The following is a 25,244-nucleotide window of genomic DNA, read 5'->3' as shown; positions in this document are numbered from 1 at the left end:
ATCTTACACGCCATTTTACCTTTCCCTATTTTCTCTCCTTTATCAATGTAAATATCATACAAAACCTGCATCTTCACGTGAATCACACATTCACAAATAGTTTGAGTCCATTACTACACTAAATAAAAATATAATTCCCTAGTCACGATAAAGACATAAATAGTCACCATTCTCCTTTTCTCTTCTATTTTTTTTCCGCCAACGGGCTCTCTCTCTCTTTTACTACTGACGTTTCAATTTCTGTGTAACTGTCTAACGTTGCCAAGCGAAGTGTTTGTATAGAAATGTCACAAGAATGATAATTTTATAAAGGTCTTTAGTTAAATATAAATTTGCGAAAGTTGTCGGATGGCGACAATTCTCATATTTAACAATTTTACTGTAATAGATGATATTGCTACTAAAACCGCCTCATTATCTATACCAATATAAATATATTATAGCTTGTTTTTTTTATTTTCTATATACCTTAAAGGTATATAAGGTATATATATATATATACCTTCATGTAGAAGAAGAAGAAGCAAGAGAGTTGAGTGGGATCTCCTATAAACCTACGCTACAATTACACTTTCTTTTTTATTTACACGTAATACATCCCCTTCTTTTTTCTACTCTTTGTTTTCTCTTAATTTGCAATTCCCACTTTTCTCTAACATTTTGCTTTGTTCAACTTGGCTTTCAGACCTCTTTCACTGTCTGAACTTCTTTCCCAATTTTGACCTTTTGCTGACTTTGACCTTTTCCCCGATTGTGTCCTTTCTTTCCAATTGTTTAATGTATTTTATTCAATTTTGTTTCTGAATCATAAATCCTTCGTGTGAGTTACACATTTGCCAAATTTGTAATCGTAGCACCCACGTTTAGCGAGCTGGTGCACATACCTACTTGACCGGTAATGGTCTACAACTAGACCAGACAAAAAATTTTCATGGGGAAGTTCGACAGGGCTGTGCTATTGCGTGCATCGTAGCTCCTCCAAGATGAAGGAGCTTAAATGGGCCCAGTGATACACCTACACTACACTTACACTTTCTGTTCCATTTACACGTACATACATTCCCTTCTTTTAATACTCTTTCTCTTTTCTATTTTCATTTTACACTTCCCACTTTCCTCTACTTTTTTGTACTGTTCACCTTGGCTTTTCGCCCTCTTTCCCTGTCTGAACTCCTTTCCCGACTTTGACTTTTTCCTGATTCTTTACTTTTTTCCCGACTTGTGTCAATTCTTCCCGATTGTGTCCTGTATATTATTCTATTTTGTTTTTCAGTCATAAATCCTCTGTTTGAGGTACATATTTGACCAATTCGCATTAGTAGCACATATGACTAGAAAGCTGGTGCACCTACCTATTTGACTCTTAATAGTCTTATGAAGAGAAGAAGAATTTTCATGACTTGATTCCATGAGAAGCTCATACATCACACAAACGGTATAAGACTAATGAAAGTTTATGTAAATATTCTTTTTGTGTGAAAATGCAACTTTTACAATAGACGTCTTCAGAATCTGAGTATTCTTAATGAAAATATGTTAACAGTAAAAATTTGGTAATTATAATGTTACTTGCACTTTTTAAATGGTAAAGAATAGCATGTTTTTATTATGAAAGCATTCATAAATTCGACTCCGTCCTGTAAGGAGCTAAAAGGAGTACAGAAGTTAATTTGTAGCTTGGCGTAGATCCTTGAGCAGTTAAAGCTTGTAGTGTGTTTATGTAGGAAGCTTGATAGCCAATATGTGATCATAGGACTCACCAAAGAGTTTCTTGGTCGTTATGTGGATAGCGTAAGAGCCTTTGGCGGGAGAAACATTCGATTCTCGGCGAGAGTTATGTGGTTCGGATTACACTAAGTAGGAGGTGCACGAGAAGGTTCTAGAACACAGATCCCCTATATAGGTTAGAAGTTAGATTGGTTCCTTTCTATACCAAAGTTTAATATTTAATTCACATAGTATTGCCGAGCGAGCGTCAGCGAATGAAGGCGGGTTAGAGCCCCACAGCGCACATTGTTTTCTGTCTATATTACAACTAAATGTTAAGGGGGACCTGTGTTCTAGAACCTTGCCGACGTGCACACCTCATAAAGTTGATGTTGATTGTTAAACTAAAATCTGCTATTGTTTAGGGATGCTGGGGGTGCAGCATTCCCACCGTTTTTTTTTTTTTTTTTCGATATTCCGATTCAGTTGTTTTATGGTTTCACACGTTATATTAGGTTACCAACATTTAATTCAGACGGTATTGCAGAGCGAGTGTTAGCGAGTGGGGGAGGATCAGAGCCCGCAGTGCACGTTCTTTACTGTCTTCGTTACGAACATTTCACTTTTTTTTCTCACATAAATCACTTACACTTACCTTTTTAAATTGTACACGTCCCCTTTTTGCCTTTAAAATTTATGGACGATATTTTCTCACCACTATCAATCCTGTTCTGTAACTCATCCTGTTTTCCAGCAATTTTGGACTCCCATCTCTGAACAGTTACCTTAAAAACAATTCAAGAAGTATTCATCGAAAGTAAAAGCATTTTAAATGGCATTACTGCTTTAGCGCGGGACCAATTTAGAAATCACAAAAAAGTATCAAAACGTATTATATTTGGTTATATTTGGTTGGACTATATAAAATTACGTTAGATTGCTTTGCTTTAGACGTGCAATTTTACTGTACGAATACGTAGTGTAAATATAGTAGTAGCAGTTGTTTTAGTAGGAACGGGTTAGAAGCCCCGCAGGGGTTGGTTGGATTCAGTTCTCGACATGAAATGGGCAAATTAAAGACTTGCGCAAATTTTTCTGTAATTATACAATCTATGGAACCGTATAGTAAAACAAGTGTACTTCTCCACGAAATAATCCATCCGTCTCCGATACAGTGCCGCTTACAACATCACAAACAGCCAACAAATACAACTTTCAATATTCCCCTTCCCTGACTTTGACTCATTCTTCCCCACAAATGATTTATCCAATTGATCCGGTAAATTTCCTAAAATTGGTCCGGCGATACAGCAGTAAACCCTTTTAAATTTAGATATGTATTCCGTTAACCTCTGCCTACGTTCGAACCTAATGATAGTGACTTATAATTATATTAGATTAGTTTAACTTTTGTTTACTTACCTTAGTATGTTAGTTTGGGTCGGGCGGGTTTCGTCGAAACTTAATCCTAGATTAATAAAGAAATAAATAAAAAAAAACAGGCTAAAAATTTGAAATTATCTAACAAAGAACCCCTTGTGTGCGAGGTCGCAAGTGCAATCTCTAGTAAGGCTCATTTGAAAATGTAGTGTCAACAATGATAACAGGAAAAATATTATCTGCTAATGACTCACCATGTGCATCAGGAGAGCGATAGAAAATAAGTGTCCTGGAGGTACAGAGATAAACCTTTTTTGGGATGTATGTATTACATTTCACAAAATAGACATCGTTGATATTCACGAAATGTTCAAAACAACCCATTAACTTGTACCATGAACACCGAATGAAAAATGACGCGCTACAGTGATTAGAAACGTTCGCACGATCAAGATCGAAGGCGAATTTTTTCAGAATTACAAATCGCACAGGACATTCAGCTAGATATCCACTCGTAAAGAGTGCACATTGAATCATATTGGTATAACTGCGAGATGAGAACTGATATCATGTGATGGTATCCGTTACACCAAGACGATTCCATATGCACTGTTTAAGAGAGGATACCTTGCTGAAGGTCCTGAACGGTTTGTAACTCCTAAGGAGTTTGGCTCGATCCTGATGGTGCGAACGTTTCTGATCACTGTGGCACTTGTGGTCAGTTGTCATTTGTTGTTCATAATGCAAGTTAATGGTTTCTTTTAATTACTTCGTGAACGTCAACGATGTCCATTTTGTGAAGTGTAATACATACATTCCATAGAATGTTCATCTCTGTACCTACTGGGCATGTATTTTCAGTCGCCCTCCTCACACACTTGGTGAGTCTTTAGCAGCTAATATTTTTCCTGCCATCATTCTTCACACTATACTTTCAAATGAGCCCTACTAGAGATTGCCCTTGTGACCTTGCACTCAAGGGGTTTTTGTAAGTAAGGAAACTTTCAAATATATGAAAGATAAGTAACAAATCTTGTTGGGAAAAAACTATATTTTAAGTGATTCCCCTCAATTATCATGCGGCGTTCAACTCCATCAGCTTTACCGGGATCCAATGTGGTTAAAGTCCTTTCTCTTGAATAGGGGGGTATATTGATAATCAATAAATTAATTTTATCATTAAAACTTACCTTATAGTATTGACTTTAAGCTTGATTTGCTTGATTATTTTGGCATATATTTAACACGAGAGGCCCAGCAATTTTTTTTGAATAAAATGTTAAAATTTCTGTTTACATTATGTTAAGTTAGTTCATGATACATTTTGTTAGTGCAGGAGTCCAGCACAATTACCCAAAAATTGATAGAATTTATCTTATTTCTACTAATATTAGGTTACTGCAGGTTAGGATGGATTTGGTTACATTATGTTAGGTCTAAATACTTGCATCATCCATTTCTCCTGTAAATTTTGTCTTCCTTACGGACACCTTCTTCTGGACAGCTTTTGCTAATTATCGCTCTTTATTTTACTCGAAGTAATAAATAAAGTTTGATTTTCAAATCGTAATGTAAGTGGTATCTTTAACCTACAACTGTTGTTTTACGAGTAATTTATGATAGAACATCTAAAAGAAGACATTCAGAAACACAAAGAAAAATACGACATAAAGGGTCAAGCTGTGTATTTGATAGAGCGCTTATCTCTGCTGCGAGAGGTCCCTCGTTCTATCCCTGCCCATGTCAGTTTGTGGTATACACATCGCGTCTCCACACATTTTCATTACCAGATCTTTAATAACGTAAATACACTTTTATTAGTTATTCGTCTCGTAGTACCATAGGTTTCATTTTGGGTAATATGTAGTGTAATTTGGTTTGACACACTTAAAGTGAAAAATCTCTATACTTTGTCAGTGTATTAAGAGTAAGGAAGTAATAGTGACTGAATATGGCGGCCGTCACTCCACGTTGAGTACCCTAATCCTTGCTAATTCTAGTCTGAGCCCAGTTCAGATACTCCCGGGGGATTAGAAAAGCAATCCCCTTGAGCCAGATATCTTCTAGTGAACAAAAGTTGAGATAATTCGAGTTTTTATGTATTGATAACGTAATATATGGTAGATAATTTGTCTTGAAGTTTGCTTGTAATTTTAAAAATTATAGATAAATAAAGTTAAACTTATCAACTAGACAACGCAAGGAAAACGTTGTTCAACGTAAGCGTACTCTTAAATACCAAACATTAGCAATGTGGCCAGGCATTTTTAGACTTGTTTTCACTGGCACTATATCAAGTTATTACTAATATGACATATGGATATTACTCAAAAATATTTGTTAGCACACTTATTGTTCAGTGTTGGAAATTAAACATGCTATAGTATCACCCTTTACATCAGTAGTAAAGCTCATGTAACGAATAGGACAAGGCACATCCAGAAACCTTTTCGTCGAATGCTACGATAATGATAAAAAGTATTTTGAGTAAGTGAGAAAGAAAGATTAAAATGGACTACGAATTTGCCTTTTCTGCAAAATGTTACCTTTTGAAAAAGTGCTTGGATATATATCACATTCAATCACATGGATTCTTTTCAAAACACACAAAAATTATAATCCACTTTACAGCAGTTTTATGTCTCAAACCAAATTGGAGATATGATAAACGAAGTCAAGCTTTTTGCACTGCTTAGCATCATGTATTTTCGAGAAAATTATGGTTGTAATGACAAAGAGACAAAGCAAGGCAACAAACATCTTAGAAGTTTTCCACATAGACGCCATTTGCAGTAGAGTAACCACAACAATGTGGGTCTCTGGGACAGTGTGGGTCATCAAATTGATCTTGCCGGAACTATATTTCTGGGGAGGTGAGCAACTTTGTACTGCAACCAGTCGTATTTTCTACAGAATAAGCAGTATGTTTATAGTCGTAATATGAATTCCACCTCGTAAATTGATTTTTTTAAAGTATAACATGAAACGATTATACACTTTCAGCTATAGGAAATACATGTAATGTGGAAATAGATAATTGAGAAAACAAGTATTTTGTACTACTGACAGGATTTGAACCATATTCACACGCGCTAGGAACTAGACCAGTGCAGAGGGCCATAACGACCTATTGTGGAAGTAGAACAAGTGGATCAGAAAAGTAAAGCAATTAATAGAATTATAATTCGGTATTAAGTCCATAAGTGATCAAATATTAATTATCGTGTATTAGTTTCGATTGATAAATTAATGTTTGCCGTCTGTTTTTAGCATTAATATTGTATAAAGCACCTATACAGTGTAGAAATGGCTGAATCCCATTTATGATGTAGCCAGTGTCAAATACTCTATGATGCTGAAGTCGGTAAAAACAAATGTAAGTACTTTCACTGTAAACTCTTGCTATTAAATTTGTTTTAGTTTGTGTGTACTATAATGAATTGATATACGAATTATTTCTAATGATAATATAAAACCTAATTAAAACATAAAACTAACAATAAAACCAGTGTGATTGGAGTAAAGAATCGAAAAATACTAACAGAATGAGTCGTCTTAATGAACCGTATGTACTCGCATGAAAGGCGAATCCCCAGAAGTCGAAACAGAACTCGGAAGTTTAAATGCATTAAAAAATCTCTTGCTAAATATTCATATATTTTGCAAATTAATATGTCTTTTTATGAATTGGTAAGTTGATTTTGAGTTTAATTTCTCTTTCAGCAGCGAGGCTATACGTATGAGACGGGACCTAATGCTTAACGTCGAATCCGAACCACATGTAAAGAAGGTTAATTTCCATGCTATGAACACTTAGAATACTTATTTCTGTTAAATTCAAATATGAGAAATCAAAATTTTGCATTTCTTGATTTAAAATAAAAACTAAAGGCCAATGCAATTAGAACAAAATTTACATTACTTCGTAATACTGAGCTTATACCATGGCAAAAACTTATTTTTGACGTTTTCTGTTTATACTTCCCGAACTTCTTTCTTTTGTGATGATGATGGTCTGCTTTACTGGCCGATACACGATACTGATTTTACCTCGATTATAATTTGTTTTAGTCGAGATAGAAGTTTAAAGGGATCGGTTCACTTTCTTGTAAATACAGTAAGAAGATGTGATCGAAAACAAAAAAAAAAAAAAAGTTTGCACTGATTATGTGATGACACATTGTACGGACGAAAATTAATGTAAAAGCATAGATTAATTTTACTTCATACATTAACAGAATATTTTACTACATACATTAACAGAATAGGTAATATGATACAGTAACCGTAAAATATTGCAAGGTATTAGACTACAGTTTGATATAACATTACAGCTTCTTGTAAATAAACAACCTTTTTGTACTCATCATTTTTATTCTATGTTAAAGATACAATAATGAAAATCATCTTGAAAATATATATAATGATATCTTTTAGTTTAACTTACCACAATTATTTATTTTAGGCTAAGGGAGACGGATGATTAACACAAGTGTATAGTGATAGAAAATCGGTGCTGTGAGAATGTAGCAGGAAATGGGAGTATCCCGAGAAAATCTTCAGACAGGACGTTGTCCACCACAAACTTATTTGGAAATTGAACCAGTTACCTTACTCACCATAGATAGGCAATTCACCAGTGAGCCTCCGTAGCCCCATTTTTAAAATATGAGTAACTAAGGTACAAGTATCCTATTCTAAAGTTCTCAATTTAGGTCAATAATCTGTCCACTCGTTCAACGCAGTTCATCATATTTGTCTACACTGAGTTAATTTTTTCGCTTGCTTATTTTTTCTTAGATACATCTTTGCTTTATTTGGTCTGTATAATTCAGTCTAAGGTTTCCTCTGTTTATTTTTCTTTCTACCATTACCTCTATCTAATAACGTGATTCCTTTTTATATCATAATCTGATCAATCATCCAATTTCTCTTTCCCATATATTTTAGTATATTATTTTAATCTTTTACCGTTTATGGAACGCTTTCATTGATTGACTGTAGTTTAAAAGTGACGTGACGTCAGCTGCTGGGCAAGAATAAGTCAATGACTATAGTGCGTCCAGTAAGAGAACGTCTCTGACAGCTCGCAGTAACATTGCCACCACTCGTGTGTCAAGGTTTTTTTCAGTGCAACTGTAGTGGCAATTTAATTAATGATATAAGACAGAGTGATCGTGGTTGGTAACACTGGTATCAAAGTAAAGGCTGAAATGTCCCACCGCATGTGGTAAGAAACGTCAGAGACCATCTCTTGTTGGCCGTGCTATAACACATCCTGCTCAATAAAAATTCAAAATATCAGTTCTTAAATTGTAGCTCGTGTAAGTTCAATAAATTAAGAGATCAAAAAATGAAGATCACAAACGACTTAAAGAATCGAAATCTAAATGAAGAATATATAAAATAACTCAAAAAGTAGTAATAATAGAATGGCCCTTCGTAGCGTAGTCGCCAACGCTCTCGCCTTCGGTGCGAACCGTCCCGGGTTCGATTCCCGGTGGGGTCACTCAATCAAAAAAGTGTTAAAAGCTTTTTCAGGCAAGCCATCCTGAATGAGGTTTTCCTCATTCATACCAGGAAATGCCGGGGTGGTACCTAACTTATAGGTCCCATGGAGAATCCTTCTTACCTTTTCGCCGGATAGTGTGCTCACCGAGGAGTGTCAAACCTCATACGTGACAGGTTAAATGCGCACCGATGCCGAAAACCCAGAAAAGTAAATCCGCCTAAATGGTAAAATAACACAACGAAAATATAAGCAAAAAAATCCCGAATCTTGTTGAATATTTCAATCTTACCAATATGAGCGGGAATATTATCACAAAGGTCCTCATTATTCATAATAACCTGATTAAAATTTCCAGGTAATCATAAACTTCCTTTGAAATCCAAGTGTCAATGGATATTCAACAAGTAAATGCTGAGGACTCAGTGGAACAATACAGTCTATCAATAAGGACGGTTAACGCCACACATTAAGTAAGTAGTGTATGTTAGTATCCGATGCGCAAGTGATTTATTATGAATTCTCTCGGCAGTTAGTACATTGTAACATTTGACAATTGTTCAAAATATATTGTACTTAGTGAAAGTTATTTTCGTTATTTGGCTTCCTATCCGTTTCCAAATGAAAGCGTATCCATTTGAAGAAATGCAATGAGATTGAAGCACAGAAGAGAGTGCTTCATTGTGACAGCTGGCAATACGACGTTCTTGGGTGCTGTGTCGCAACACTCGTTTATCCAAATACTGTGATTTGTTGGGCTGAAGCAGATCAACGAAAAGACTGCTGTAAATGATGGCATCCTACCGGAATGTCTTGCACTATCTTGTGTTTACTTAAGATATTCTGTAGGTCTCTAATGATGCTTTTTGAATCTGTGCAGGTAAGCACACGACGTTGCAAACCTGAAATTCATAATCGAGGGTAACCGTAACTGTCTTTCGTTCAAAAGTAAATACTGAAAACGGACGATGCAGTTCCTTTTCGATGCTATAAAAGTTAATAATTACCTTTACAGAAAAAAAGGTACAGTAGCAATAGAAGAAATAACGACAAAAAGCATTTGCATTGGCGTAACTTTTATTACAAAGATCAACATGTATATTGCTTTTGCGATACGTGTAAGTATCCCGCTCGTAATTTGTACATATTTTAATATGTATGTATTTTTCAGGTAACTCATCACGTGTAAACATGTCCATTCACAGATATGACTTACTCCAAACAACTGCTCTTAGGTACGTTATTATTTTAATGCATATAAAAGGGATTATGTATACCACAAAATAGTAACTTTTAAGAGAAGTTAATAGTGAAAAAGTGCTGTCTAGACAAAATTGTGTTGCGTTTTGCTTCATCAGACTTCACTATTCTTATTTCTGCCAGTCATTTCTCCTGAAATAAAAAGAAATATTTTTTACAAGCAAAAATTCCGAACCACTACATTTAAGAAATGAATCCTGTTTGTGTATATGTACAGGTCCAAGTAGAATTTAATGATAAATACTTCCTCTGTGAAGAACTGTGTGCTGCCGAATACTATCGAAAATCAAGACAAAGATCCGCAAATATTCTTTACTCCGATGAAAAGAACTGTCAGAGTGATATTAATACTTCTTTGTTGTGATCTGCTTGAGACGAAAACGTTAGTTATTCCGTAGCGACTACCGATTTTGAAGAATAATAATTTGAATACAAAGACGACGAATTGTATGGTGATGCTACAGACTTTTAAAGTATTTCAATGAACGACATTGCTGAAGAATACCTTACACAGTGATGCTGAAATAATAAATGACAGGTTTGTAAACTAATTTTTCAATCTTAATTATTGTCTATCGTTTCTGTGTCACTATAAATTATATTTGAAAATATCTTTAAAATGGTAGGGCTTTATATTTACATTTAGTTACTTTTTCCTTATCTACTTGAATAATGTTAGTGTTAAGAAAAACATATCTTCTCATCCGTGCATTTCCTTGCATTACAACTTTCGGAAGTCAACATCGCTGTTCTAGAAATAAATGTTCATTGCAACGAAATGTTTTCTATAGCGTCTGTTTTGCAACTGTAAACATATGTAATTTACTAAATGATCATCTTAATGTTCTTCAAACATCTTAGCAGCAAATAAAGATACTCATCTGAAGTTGTAGCAAACTTTGCAGCCTTTACTCAAAACTGATGGTAACATTAATAAACAAATTATGTAATATAATTAACCTGTAGTTGAATATACGTTATTGAGGCGCTTTTCGAACTAAGCATTCAAGAAGTATCTCTATATATCGATTTTTTTAATCAAATTCCAAACAAAAAGATAACTTACTCGAAAATATCCTAAAAATAATGTAATAATCATATAACGTACTATCACAAAAGATTAAATTCAAAACTTCAAAAGAGAGTATAACTTATAATTATAAATTCTCAATTTTCAACCAATATTAGCAACAAATTCAACATTAATTTCATTCGAACAATAATATACAAAATTACCAATAACACTAATAATATTTCAACCCAAGTAAGGACAAAATAGGTCACATAGAACAGAAAACTTTTAAATTTGAATTAATCACAATTAATTTTTGAATTTAACACATGAGTCTTACTAATATAATTTGATCTTGATTTCCAAAAGTTTCAATAACTAACTGGAAATACCAGGTTTAATACTTCAATAACGCAATCGCCCTTTGCAAAACTCAAACCGTCAAATGTTAAATAGACTGGATTCAATAAGAATTAACAGAACATTCCCAGGCATTAACCTACGAGTCAAAATCACGAATATTTAATGACAAGTTAGGAACCTAACCAAGGCTCCTAAAACTCTAAGAGTCGAATACCTTGCATTCAGAACTAACAAGATCGAGCAAACAATGTGGAACCTATTCAAACGGGGTCAACTACCAAAGTAAATCACGAACCTATGGACACTTTTCAAAGATGAAACAAATTTAATAATCAATCCAAAAATAATCCAATTAACTACATTCTCCATACAAATATCAACTGGGCTCTTGGATCCGCTCCTGAGTTTACTGGCCCCTTTTTATTAATAACAATTTAGCTCCAATACTGCCGATCAGTGAAGATTCCACGTCCATTGTTTTCGAAAATTCTCCTTCTAAAGGAACAAAATGGACATTTTTCTTTTCTTTTTAATATTCATATTTTCGGTTTTATAGTAATTAAATCATGCTCTTCCTATACGAAGAACGAACACTTCAGCTGGTTCTATTATGAACGTTCTTCATTTGCTGCATTAGAGTGGATGTTGTAGCAGATAAACATTTAACAGATTAATTCCATTTGAAAGGCCAAGAAGTTTGAGGGTGCCGCGCTACAATTCACCCTCCCCTAGTGGTTACACACCTTAAGTTGTATAACAGATGAAGAGGTATTTCCATAATACATAAAAATGAGAAACAAACTTAAGCCATTCACCAATTATGTCCACTACATGATATTCATATCCCTTCCAATGAAGCGTCTTACGTCAATGAACTCCATCAGCTAACATTTTATCAAAACATCCTATAGTTGAAATCAGATTTGATATTACAAAAAGAATGGTTGTAGAACGGAAAATATCCAATAGTTGTTCCGTCTGGTTGGGTAAGTAGTGATATAATTTCTGTTCTCTCTTTCTCAGTTATTTAGAATTTTTAAGTTTATGAAACTTTAAACCAGTGCTTCGTATTGATCCCTTCGAACAATCTACAAACAATTATATGCCTTACAACAAAAATAATTACGTTTAACCTAGATAGCTTTCTATGTATAGATTTTCCAGGATTTTTTTTACAGCTTCAAGTCACAGAAAGAAAAGAAATTTGCATGTAAAATACATGAACTAGCACATTAAAAATTAAGAATAATGACATATCCTCATAGTATGTTATGTTCCAAACTATCATCAATAATTAATAATTGTATCCTATTTAAATAAGCCTCCCAAAACCACTCAGTGCAAGATAATAAAATTTACTTGCGAATACATAAAGCAATCGACACGCTTTTGAGTTGAACTAGGTGAGTGAATAAGAATAATTGAACAAAGTGTTAAATTGCATTATCATATCCATTATTCAAATCAAAGTGCCAAAGTGAAATTTATTTTGTATTAGTGAAGTTTCAGTGTTCTTGATTGAAATTAAAATATATAATTACACGTATTCTTTTATCATAATAAATCAAGATTATCATTATGATTTAAATTCGTATGTTAGAGTTTAAGATAATTTATTTTTCTTTCCAGCATAAATAATTAATGTCCATACAACGTAATAATTTTCGCATTATTAAATTGTATCGGCATTAAGAATACGATTAGAATCAGTCTTTATGTCAATTACCCATAATGTTCCGACCCGAACTCTGAACCGTACTCTCCAGTGGCTATATGATCGGCTTTCGTAAAATCTCCGAACCACTATTAAAGCCTAAAGGAGACGTGTAGGATATAGAGGATCGAAGCCCGAACTATTATTAATTCTAAGCCCTTATAGGGAACTGCAGGACTCGAACCACATACAGTTATATATATATATATGGTGGACCATTTTTAATCTTTCCGCGGAAATATATCAAGAACAGTTGAAGATAAAAGAACCAATAGCAAATACCATAAGGCAAATCCAATGGTGATGGCACGGTGCCACCCAGAGCCGCTTTTCATGGAGACCCAGTACCAACTTTAAAATTTTAAATGAAAACAAGTGACTGTAATACCTCATTTGATAGACGTGTAAAAACTAGAAAGTGTTGTAGCAAAAAATTTCTCATATCGGTCACCGTATTCAAGATGGCCGCCAAGACATGCCTGTAAGAGATAAAAGGTCCAATACCACTAATATGAAAACAGTTAAAAATAAATGAACAGTCAAAAAGTGAAACAGAAAGATAGCATGGGGCACATCGAATAATGTTCTCGTTGTGCCCCCAGGGCCGCCTTTCATGGGGGCTCAGCGCCCAACCTACAAATTTAAAACGGAAATATGGGTCAAGTGATAACTCGTTCGATAGATTTTCAAACACTTAACAGCGTTGTGGCAAAAGATTTCTCATATGGGTTACCGTTTTCAAAATAACCGCTAAGACGTGATGCCTGTATCAGATGAAACGTCCAGTATCACTAATATGAAAACAGTTGCAGATAAATGAACAGAATAAAACTCGTATAGGAAATCACAGAGAGTATTTATTATTCTACGGCTCGAGAATATTGCAACGGAGAAAAATATTATTAAAGTATAATAGACATAATGCAAAAGAGGATATGAAATTCTTAGAAAATTATCTTGCCCATCTCCCTCCGTAAGTGCGTGAAGCGGAAATGAATGGTAAAACCTCAAATGAGAACCCCACTTTTACTTGCAATAGGTATGGTTTGTCTGAAAGACCTGTGTACAAGTGACTGGTACTGTAATGAATAAAAATGTAACATTCAAGTTTAATATCCATTTGCATTCCGAAGTGTGATTGGATGGGAAAAAAGAAGCAACTGAAATGAAAAGCTATGGTTTTAATACGTAATACATTTTTGGAACTTGCAAACATTAACCCGCCCCTGATAATTTAACGCAATTCGTGCAAGATGTTTGGAAGGCATCTGCGTCAGTATGTACCGTTTCGTTACTGAGGATCACAACTGAGATTACCGTTCAGTTATTCGGAATGTAACTCTGGACAGCATTTCAGTGAAGCTCATATTCTATCACATGGAAGAAGAAAGAAGCAAAAGAATCGAACCAATATTGTGCAGAGGACTGTTGAATAAAGCCAATTTTTACACATTGTTCGACAAATTTGTTTCGCATTTCAGTTGATTCATTTTTGCATCAAATCGCCTGCAATCAAATGGAAGGTAGCATTTAACAAGAATTTGACATACTTTATCCCATTAGACATATCTATCTTTATAGAAATACACTTTGTTTCGTAGATACAATTTGCAAAACCTAACGTTCTCATTTGCAATTTCACCCTTCCTTTCCGCTTTAGCACTTACGGAGGGAGGTTGGAGCGATAATTTTTTAGGAATTAGATTTCCTCCTTTGGATTATGGTACTTTTACTCTAATCATCTTTTCCTCTAATCATATGAAAAATCTTTTGCATCAGCGCTCTTTAGTTTTTAAAAATATCTCGAACGAGGTATCATTCACCTTATTTTTCCATTTACAATTTTGGAGTTGGGCCCTAGGCCCTGAGAATCACCACAACACCAATCGATGTGCCCCATGACGATTTCTATTTGAGTTTTTGTTAGGTTCATTTATGTTCAACCGTTTTCATACCAGTGGTGCTGGACGTTTCGTCTGATACAGGCAACATATCTTGGCGGTTATTTTGAAAACGAAGATAGATATGGAAAATCTTTTGCCACAGCGCTTTTTAGTTTTTAAAGATTTATCGAAGGAGGTATCACACGTCCCTTGTTTCCTTTTAAAATTTTAAATTTGGAAGGCGGCCCTGGATGGCAAGACGACATCACCTTTCGATTTGCCTCATGGTATTTCCTATCTGAGTTTTTGTTTGTTTCATTTATCTTCAACTGTTTTCGAAATATTTGCGTGGAAAAATTAAAATGGGCCACCCTATATATATACTAGCATCAATTACCCGCTTTGCTTGGTTAAATTAAGAAAAAAATAGTGATATGTTTCGTTAGTCAGTCACTTGTTACTATTACTAAGGCGTTCCCTGACATTGATCATTTTCAATGATTTTTATATATCCCCTCTCCTCCCCATGATGGGGGCCTCGGCATCGGAAGTGTTCATCTCAGCGACCCCGAAAAGTATGAATTCAACACTGATATTGGATATTGGTCATTTTGATATATATATATATATATATATATATATATGTGTGTGTGTGTGTGTGTGTGTGTGTGTGTGAGTGTGAGTGTGTGTGTATGTATAGCGTCGGGACCGCAATACGGCAAATTGCGGATGCATTAAAATAATAATGTTTTTGATAAAGTGGGTACTTTGAAATATTTAGGATCAATATTAACAGACAAAAATCATATTCACGAAGAAATTAAATGTCGACTAAAAGCAGAGAAATCGTGTTACTGTTCGGCTCAAAATCTCTTGTCGCGAATTCTGTCGAGAAATTTGAAGGTTACAATATATAAAACGATAATCATGCCTATTCTGTATGGTTGAAAAACGCTTACTCTGAGGGAAGAACATAGACTGAAAATATTTGAGAACAAGATCCTGAGACGAATATTCGGCTCCAAGAGGAACCGGAATGGGGAATGGCGGAAACTTCATAACGAGGAGGGCAGGTCATGTAGCTAGAATGGAAGAAAGAAGAAACGCTTTCAAAGTCTTGACTGGAAGACCAATCGGAAAACAACCATTAGGAAAACCTAGGCCCAGATGGGAGGACAATATTCGCAGAGATAGGAATACAATGTAGAAACTGGATCCAATTGGCTGAGGAAAGAAGTCAGTGGAGAGGTTTTGTGAACGCGAACGCGATGTGAACCTCCGGGTTCCATAGACCATAGAATTAGTTAGTTACTTTATATATATATATATATATATATATATATATATAATATCCCAGCCCTCCCGTAAGTTTTGTGGGGCTGAATTTGGATTTAAATGGCATCAGAAGTGTCACTGTTCATCTTTGCGACCTCAAAAACTATAGATTCGACTCTAGTATCGGTCATTCTCGATCATTTGTACCTAGGTAAATTTCCCCTCCTTTAAGTTCCATCGTCAAACTGATATGACAAAAATCATCTCATGATTGAACTTAATCTAGGTTGAAAATTTGATCGAGATCGGTCCAATGGTTCAAGGCTTATTAAGTTTTATTTATTTTTATATATTTCCCCCTCCTATCTCCTACATAAATTCTATCGCCAAAATGAATGGATAAATACCATCCCAAGCCCGAACCTCATCTATTTTGAAAATTTCATCGAGATCGGTCAGGTGGTTCAAGAGTGAAGTCACATAGACAGTCACTTTCATTTTTTTTTTTACATATATCTTCTCCCTCCCCTTCGTTGCATTGTAAAAGTCAAATGAAGAAAAATCCCAGGCCCGAACCTTATCTATGTTGAAAGTTTGATTGAAATCAGTCGGTGGTTCCATAATTTATAAGTTTTATTCATTTTCATATATTTCTCCTCCTCCCCTCCCCCAAGATCTACTGTCAAAATGAAATGATTAAAGGAAAATTCCCAGGTTTGAACTTCATATATGTTAAAAAATTTGATTAAGATCAATCAGATGGTTCAAAAGTAATTAATTCACGAACACAGTCACTCTTATTTTTATATTTATTGATTTTTCTATATTTCCTCCTTCACCCTCTCCCCTACGTTGCTCCGTCAAAGTGAAATGATAAAAGTCCCAGTCTCGAACCTCATCTACGTTGAAAATTTGATCAAAATCGGTTGGGTGGTTCAAGAGTTATTACGTTTTATTTATTTTTTAATAATTCCCCCTTCCTTCCCCTTCCCTAAGTTGTGCCGTCAAAGTAAAGAGCTAAAAGCTCTCCCACGCCCGAACCATATCTGCGTTGAAAATTTGATTAAGATCGGTCGGCGGGTTCCAAAGATTGAGTCACAAACATAGTCACTTTCAGTTTTATTTTATATATATATATATATAAGGTGACTGGTAATTCGGTGCATTCCTTGCAACGTGATATTCTTCAAGTACTTTGAAACATTTTCACCTATATGAAGCGGTGATAACAAATCAATAGCGTAATTTGCACATGTATGATTTTTTAAAAGGAAATTACCTGCTAACGACAGGTGCGCGAGAAGGCTTTACCCTGACCCACTTGCACATATTGGACAGCGTTGAAATTTTATATGTGTAATTCTACGTTTCTTTGTACGTCGTGTGGTAATATATAGCTCGTAAATCTGCACTGTTGCTGTGTTATAGGCTCGGATATGAAGTAAGGTATGGTCCAAAAATCCATTACAGCACCTCAGAAAGCAGCGTGGAAACACCGCAGAAGTACTTGCCCCTAGGAAATGACTGCACGGTTGAGGAGAGGGAAAACGAAGATGATGTGCAGTCAAGAGAAAACGCGAATTATAACGAATTTCATACTCAGGGTCGTACATCTGTCTTTCTAACATTCCTACAGTGAACGGGTGCGTTGCTCTCCAGGAGGCGAATACCTTTTGCCAGCATGTCAAACTCTATGATTTCAACTGTGAGTCAAACTGTGTGACTTTTCGAATTTCAAGTGGTTGTTGCAATTGTTTTCGATATGACTATAACGCATATTGTTTCATATACCTTAAAATAATTTATTAAATAACTGAGTATTTAATGAAAGACAAAGAAGGTAAGGAAAGAAAGTAGTTACAACTCAAGAAAAATGTTTTCGAGATACAAATTTTGCAGTCTGTGATATTTAATGTGAAATCGCTATATTTTCCAGGTTTGTTGACACCTATAATCTAATATAAACATTCTCAAGACACATCTGTTGTCATGGATAATAAGGAAGTAGATGGGACAATGCCTGGTGTGGAAATAGTCACTATATCTTGTGTTCCAAAAATTGAATCATTTTGTCTGGATGATTTAGATTATGATTCCGATTCGTCTCAATCTGGTTACAATGTTTCTTCGTTTTATGTTGAGGATAATCGCGTTGCCTCAGATAATGATGATAAAACCCCTAAGCAACATTGTATTACAGAGATAGATGCACCGAAAACAGTTGATTTAGCAGTCCCATCCTGTGCAAGAGAGCTTGTCAAGCAAGAAGAATCAAGCAGTGTAATAAGTGAGCTGGACATTAAAGAGGAACCAATTTCCGTATGTGAAGAGACAAATAACACGGATTTAATGGTAGTGCTCTCAGCCCCAGAGGAAAATAAAATCAAACTGGAAAATGACAGTGTACAATTAGAGCAAACTGATTTATTCAGCGAACTTCAACCAATGACTGAGACTTCCAACCCAGTAGATGTGCAAATCAAGATTGAATGTAGTGGAAGTAGTACAACTTTTGATCCAAACATATCCAATTTGAACAATGGATACTTGAGGACAGTATCAGCCGATGTATCTGTAAGGTATGTTTGAATAGATTTTTTTAAAATACATATTTTGGTCATGGTAGTTTTAAACCTGGTAATAAGATGAAGACATGCTTACCAAGTATTTTATATGAAGATTGGTAGAGTTTGCAATACTGTATAAACTTTCCTTCTGCTACGTCCGTTACGGTGAAGGCTCCAGAACTCATTGTCATCATTGTGATCTCCGTGGAGCGGCTATTCGCTGGAGATCTGGCTTTTGTGGCGTTGAATATAGGTGTTGAACGGTGTGGTTTGGAACCATCATGTTCTGCCATATGTCAAAGTCAGAAAAAGATATGTGCACTGATTTTTCCTTGCTTTCTGGCATTTTTTCAATATCAAACATTGAAATTGTGTAATTATTACAATTTGTTGTAATTACAGCTACCAAATATTATTGCTATTGTGTTACATAATCAAATGGAAGGAACAATCATATAAACATTTCCCAAAGGTATGCAATTTTAAGAAATATGACAATCTTCTCCCATGCTGTTTTTATTCATCTACGAAACTGTTTCAAATATCAAATTCCTCAAAACAGCCTTAATATTTGTACGTCTAATGAAAACAGTCTAATTTGTGATTTAATGCGATAATTATCTAACAAGCTGTTCGAAATTAAGTTTTTTCAACAATGTCGAATTATCAGTCTTTTGCAACTTTTTATATTTATTCGAAGTATATCATATCATACTGATAATAGTCGATACTAGATTATTTTCGTATCGTTTATATAGATCCGACTATTTACCTTCAGATGCTTTTCTTGCTTTTGAAGTAATATCTGCAAACGCTGAAATTCCGTATAGTGGAAACGCCAACAGTCGATAATCGTCAACGTACTCTCAAGTGGCGCCACAATAATAAGTTGCCAACTGTACATTTTTTTTCTTTTCAATCTGCACTTTATCACATTGTTACATATTTCAAATTTACAATACCTCTCTTATTATTAAGTGTTGTAACCGGTGACACTACAGTATCACAAACATTAATAACCATCATAATTTTGGAGCATACTACATCAGTGACGATGTAAGGGAGACTTATGTGTAATGAACAATATTGTTCAAGGAAACTTGCCCACTCCGTTCTATTTAGTATAATTTGTATTCTTACCCACAGGCGGAATTAAATAAGTATCTGCTTTCTTTCTCAAAGTAAGATCGTTGTTTATAGTTGAAGTACCTGAAATTCCTACCTACGGTTTTCAGAATATGAGATTGTAAAGCAATGTCTGTGGCTAGTGTTATTTTAACAAAATTGTGTACTTAAAATACTTCAGACTTCTATACTATCACCATGAAATGATGCATTTCTAATAAGTGAAATTAACGTTACGTGGGATTGAACATTTAAAGTTTTTGAGTAGATTTTGTCTCTACTCTTTGACAGTTATCACTTCAGATCATATAAATTGTTTCGAATAAACGTAAACATGTTATTTTGAGCAATCCGATATCCCAAACCCATCCTCAATTTCATTAACGTTAAAAAATTATGAGAAACTGCTTAAAATTATGCACTTGGCAGAGCTGGTTGTTGTTATGCTTACCAAAAACTTTCGCTGTATTGTTACATGTAATGAGGAGAGCAAAATCTTCCAACAATTTCCTAGATGTACGTCATTTAAGTACTTTAATAATCTCTATGCACGTTTCTTAAACCTCTTAAACTGTTTCAAATAGCAAATTGTTGTAATTGAGACTATGTAAACATGATTGTGGTCATTAAAATCATCTAATAATCGGATGTCATACTTAAATTCTCAGTTTCCTTGAAATATTTCTAATTCGTTGTATCTTTATTCCTTGTTGTTCAAACTATTCGTATGGCTATAGTATTCGAAACTAAGATCATTTCGATCTACAATGCCACCACGTCTTTTCTAATCATGTAATTACTCTTCTAAAAGTATCCAAACTTTGCCTATGTTTGGATTTTTGTTGTTTTGCAGCGTCTTCATTTAGTGACATTGAAGAATAAACTGGTATTGTGAATTTTCTTTTTCAGTATGTGAATGTCTAACTTTTGGTTCTTCAACGGCACAAAATTTTACCGTTGAGTTGAGTTGATTTTAAGTTTAACGTCCCATTGAGCACCGAGGCTATATGAGACGTGGACCTACTGATTAACGTGGAATCCGAACCACGTGAGCTCCCGCTGGGAACCGAACCCGGGCTTCCCACGCTAAAGGCGCATATGCTAACCGCTTAGCCACGGAGGAGCTGAAAATTTTAGCGTTTTACACATATTTAGTAGTTATATTTGATGTCCACTTATACTAGAAATACTAGAAATCTACTGGAAATTTACATCGATATTAAAAATACTGGAAGTTGTTTAATGCTTGAGAGATTAAAACTGTACTTTTGAGACCTTTAAGATGGCTGCCCTATGATCTGGGTATAGGTGGTGGTGGCGCTAACTTTGTAACCTCTGAGAAACTAGCTAGTCCGAGAAATCAAATGGAGAGTATTTACAACATAAAATGAATAGTATCTTACTGTAAGTATTTGTGATTGTATAATGTTATCTTTTAATTTATATGCAGTTTGTATTTATATAATATTTTGTGAAATCTCAAACGGTTGCTCATACTAATTTCCAAAGATAAACTTTAACATGCTACTCTTTGATATTTGTAATTAATTAGTCTTATACATAATAGAGTTTCTGTACCAAATGCAATTCGAATATAGAAGAAATCTTAAGTATCTGTAATACGTTAAACTAGGTAACGAAAGCATTGACTGTGATTGGTGAGTGGAGGGGAACACTCACACGAAGATCAGTGTACATTATTACAAGCATTCTGTTAAAAAGTAATGTACAGGAAACACTTATTCTTCTCGTTATATTTTTCTTTCTTCGAATTGACCACACTAGTTTCTGTATACTTTCTTCTATATGCAATACTGGAGAAGACTTTCTCAACATATTTTACAGACTGTTAAATAGCACACAGTCGTATTTTGCACTTGCGTTTTTTTCCCATAGTAGTATACTTTTTCTTAACAAAATACTTTAAATATTCATGTCAGTTTCAGTAGTCACCATGCTACAAGGGTGATTTAAGATACATTGTGCAACCTTTCATCTACATTCGCATTGTAATATTTAACGTATCAGATCTTTTACTCTATAGAAGAGAATGGTTTGTAAAATTATGTATTTTGAAGAATTGAAAATGCTGGCACAAACGAGAGAACTCCGTGAAAGTCATGGAGACGATTGTGCACCAAAAACTTACATCGTAGGGTTCAATCATGGATTCCTCATTGAGCAGAGCTCCTCCGTGGCTAAGCGGTTAGCGTACGCGCCTTTGGCGTGGGAGGTCCGGGTTCGATTCCCGGCGGGAGCTCATGTCGTTCGGATTCCACGTTAATCAGTAGGTCCACGTCTCATATAGCCTCGCTGCTGCACGGGACGTTCAACTCAAAATCAACTCAACTTCTCATTGAGCAACCAATGCTTTTTGCCTTTTGCCTATATACATATAAATAAATAGATAGATATAAATATACTGTACAGTGCCTTCTATAAGCAATTTTTCATTTATTCAAGAGCTCTGTCATCAAAAGATCAAATGTGGCTATAATTTTAAGCGGCAAAAGTGTGCTTTAATCGCCAACGGAACTTTCTAGTGAAGTAACCATCAGTTTCCTAGTGGAAACTTTAAAATTACGAAGAGTAGGAAAGCGTATCAAATATTACATCATAAAGCAAAGATAGTGAAACAGCGTCCGTCCACTTTGACCTTCATGTTGCATTACTACCAGGAAGCACACAAGTTCCTCGAATAAATCGTCACCAGGAATGAAATATAAGTGTTGTACGTGACCTACTACCAAAGCCCAACCTAAGCTCAAGTTTCACTTGTTCGACCTGAAGCAGTATCTTGCCGGACGTTTTTAGAACGTACAATTATGACACCTTAGTTCCAATCTTTGGTTATAAAGTTCTTTGACATACACAAAAGCTAATGCCGCGTTACGAGAGTGTTTCAGCAAGAATGGTGCATATGTTGAAGTAGATTTTATATCAATTACTCCACAATAATAAACACATTTTTTTCTTACATTCGTCAGTCATTTTACATTCTAGTGGAACTTACTTTCTGGATGCGTCTCGTGCAAACCTGGATGATTCAAGAATACAAATAGTCATTGGTGTTCTAATATTTTTTCGATTTACGTGGAAGAAAGAAAAACTTCACTGAATCTTGTTTGTTCTTTTTTTTGTGTTGAACCCTTAGGGGTGATGGATGATGGATGAAGCACTTTAAATCTTCATATGTATTAAACATAATATATGCGTGTGGGACTGATATATATATATATAGTTTGAGCCATTGCACAACTCGAGATAAAACACACTCAATTAATAAGAACGAGCAGCAAACCCTATCTCGTATCCAGGAGTTATCACCTCTTAAGATCAATCTATAAAAAAACGCGTGTCATGAAGTCTAGACGCTGGTGCCCAATCGCTGTGTCGAGAGGCGTGTAATACTATTCGAAAGCTACGAAACACAAATAGGATTTTTTGTTTGTTTGTTTGTTATATTAAAATTAGTACTAAATAACAGAAGTGCCTATAAAATGTGTCGTACTTCACAGGTAGACATAAATAAATGAAATGTTTTAGTAACCAAAATGTTAAAAACTAGTATACTAATATCAGTACTCTATGTTTCTTTTTTTTCAGTAATTTCGATGTGAATAGCAACAAATGGACGAATACTTGCTTTAGAAGGACGGATGACCAGCCAAGTCAGAACAAACGTTACGAAGTAGTACGGAAATATGAATCATTTACCGATGAAAGTGACGACAATCAATTCAAGTGTGACCATTGTGCAAAAATTTTTAAACGAAAGTCTGTTCTTTCTACACATATGAAAATTCATTACACAACAATATGGCCTAAGCGTATTAATAAGCCACATACAAAACGTGAATACAAAAGAGTCAATGTATCAACCGTAATTTATACATGCGATCACTGTAATGCAGAATTTAAAAACAAAGGTAGTTTTATTTCACATATTAAAGCACATACAGTCAAAAAGAATGTGGGACCTTACAAGTGCTCACATTGTTCTAAAACATACACTTTCAGAGAGAATCTGTCAAGGCACCTAAGGCAGATCCGGGGGGAATTAAGATTCCATTGTACTCTTTGTGGTAAGGGTTTTTATCACAGCTCTGATCTCAAGAAACATATAAAGGCTCATACAAATGAAGTCCACATAGATAAACGTTGCGAAGTATGTGGTGTAAGATTTACGCGAAAATTCAATTACGAAGCTCATCTTGCTACTCATTCGGGTAACCATCGATTCAAATGTGACGAATGTGGAAAAGGCTTTGCATTTAAACCATCTTTATCAAGGCATGTAAGAGCTCACGCAGTGGACAGAACTTTCAAATGCGCTGACTGCGGAACAGCATATCTCTCCAGACGGGAATTCTGGAGACACATGATGAAGCATAATCGTGAAGCTGAAAATGTGTGCCAATTATGTGGTAAGGTGTTCCGTGATAGGTATTTGCTTTCAATGCACGTAAGAGTTCATACTATCCCCCGTTCTTTCAAATGTACTGTATGCACTTCAGCTTTTAGGGGAAAATATGAATTGGAAAGGCACATGTTAATACATAATGGTGAAAAGCCCTTCACGTGTTCGATATGTGGTTTTAAATTTAGGCTGCTTTCGGACTGTAAAAAACATGAAGAAACTGTGCACGGTGATAACAGGAAGTATCACTGCGCAGATTGTGGTAAGTCATTTAAATATCTGAGGTCAGTTTTGTACCACACTAAGTCACATGTAGACGGAAAGACTCGCAAATGTCATATCTGTTCATACACAACTAGACGTATTGATCATTTTCAACATCACATGAACAAACATAAAATATAAAATTTGGATGTGATATTGTTCTACAATTGCAGACTCCTGGTATGATCACTTGTATTTTTACAAAATTTCCACTGAGTTGGATATAAGCACTGCTTAACATTCAATCGTAAATAAAATATTTAGACGCATTTTCCTTTTCTTTCAAATTAGATATAACTTTTGACTTTCGTTTATACTCACATTTGTAAAGAAGTATATTCTAAAATACATTTCACCGTTTAGTTTCGTCATTTATATAAAAATTATTTTACGTTGAAAGAAATTTTATATAAACATATATTTTGAAAATTTAAAGCATTTTGTTTGTAAAGGAGATCGTATCTTTTTAGCTATTTGATAAATACTAAGAATTACATGAGTAGATAAGAACATGTTAGGGTCAAAAATACCCTCAGTTACAATTCTTGTAACTAATGCTGAATTATTTTCAAAAAAACCTATTACGCAAACCTTGTAAAATCTCATGTGCAATGGAGAGAACTTTTAGAGGTACTTACTTTGGTGTTATATATATATATCGTCCTTATATAATCGCGCTGCTCAAAAGATGTTAAATCCGATTCAAAGTATATCTTGCCAGAGGGAGACTCAGGAAACATATGTTAAAGCATTTGTACCTTTTCT

General features: G+C 34.8%; 1 protein-coding gene across 11 annotated transcripts; it reads left to right on the top strand.

Moving 5' to 3' along the window:
• Nucleotides 1–939: 939 nt before the first annotated feature.
• Nucleotides 940–24,748, top strand: LOC145691130 (uncharacterized). 11 transcript variants are annotated; one of them, XM_081766867.1, is made up of 5 exons: nucleotides 940–1,435; nucleotides 6,358–6,463; nucleotides 9,768–10,394; nucleotides 18,040–18,682; nucleotides 23,402–24,748. In XM_081766867.1, the coding sequence occupies exons 4-5, from the start codon at nucleotides 18,093–18,095 to the stop codon at nucleotides 24,618–24,620; spliced, it is 1,809 nt and encodes a 602-aa protein (XP_081622993.1). In that variant the 5' UTR covers nucleotides 940–1,435; nucleotides 6,358–6,463; nucleotides 9,768–10,394; nucleotides 18,040–18,092; the 3' UTR covers nucleotides 24,621–24,748. The 11 variants fall into 11 exon arrangements, with proteins under 11 accessions (XP_081622993.1, XP_081622992.1, XP_081622997.1 ...); XM_081766866.1 differs by lacking the exon at nucleotides 6,358–6,463 and adding an exon at nucleotides 7,553–7,768 and having other exon boundaries at nucleotides 940–1,553; XM_081766871.1 differs by having other exon boundaries at nucleotides 940–1,553; nucleotides 9,768–9,831.
• The last annotated feature ends 496 nt before the right edge of the window (nucleotides 24,749–25,244 follow it).

This window comes from Thermobia domestica, chromosome 7 (assembly GCF_964235325.1).
Source record: "Thermobia domestica chromosome 7, izTheDome1.hap1.1, whole genome shotgun sequence".
Classification (NCBI taxonomy): domain Eukaryota; kingdom Metazoa; phylum Arthropoda; class Insecta; order Zygentoma; family Lepismatidae; genus Thermobia; species Thermobia domestica.
This window is presented reverse-complemented; position numbering and strand designations above follow the sequence as displayed.

What these genes read in the sequence shown, in the direction of transcription:
- LOC145691130 (XM_081766873.1), top strand. Translation starts at nt 18,093, where the DNA reads ATGGATAATAAGGAAGTAGATGGGACAATGCCTGGTGTGGAAATAGTC. An exon ending in TCAGCCGATGTATCTGTAAG is followed by an intron (nt 18,683 to 23,401) that starts GTATGTTTGAAT and finishes CTTTTTTTTCAG; the next exon opens with TAATTTCGATGTGAATAGCA.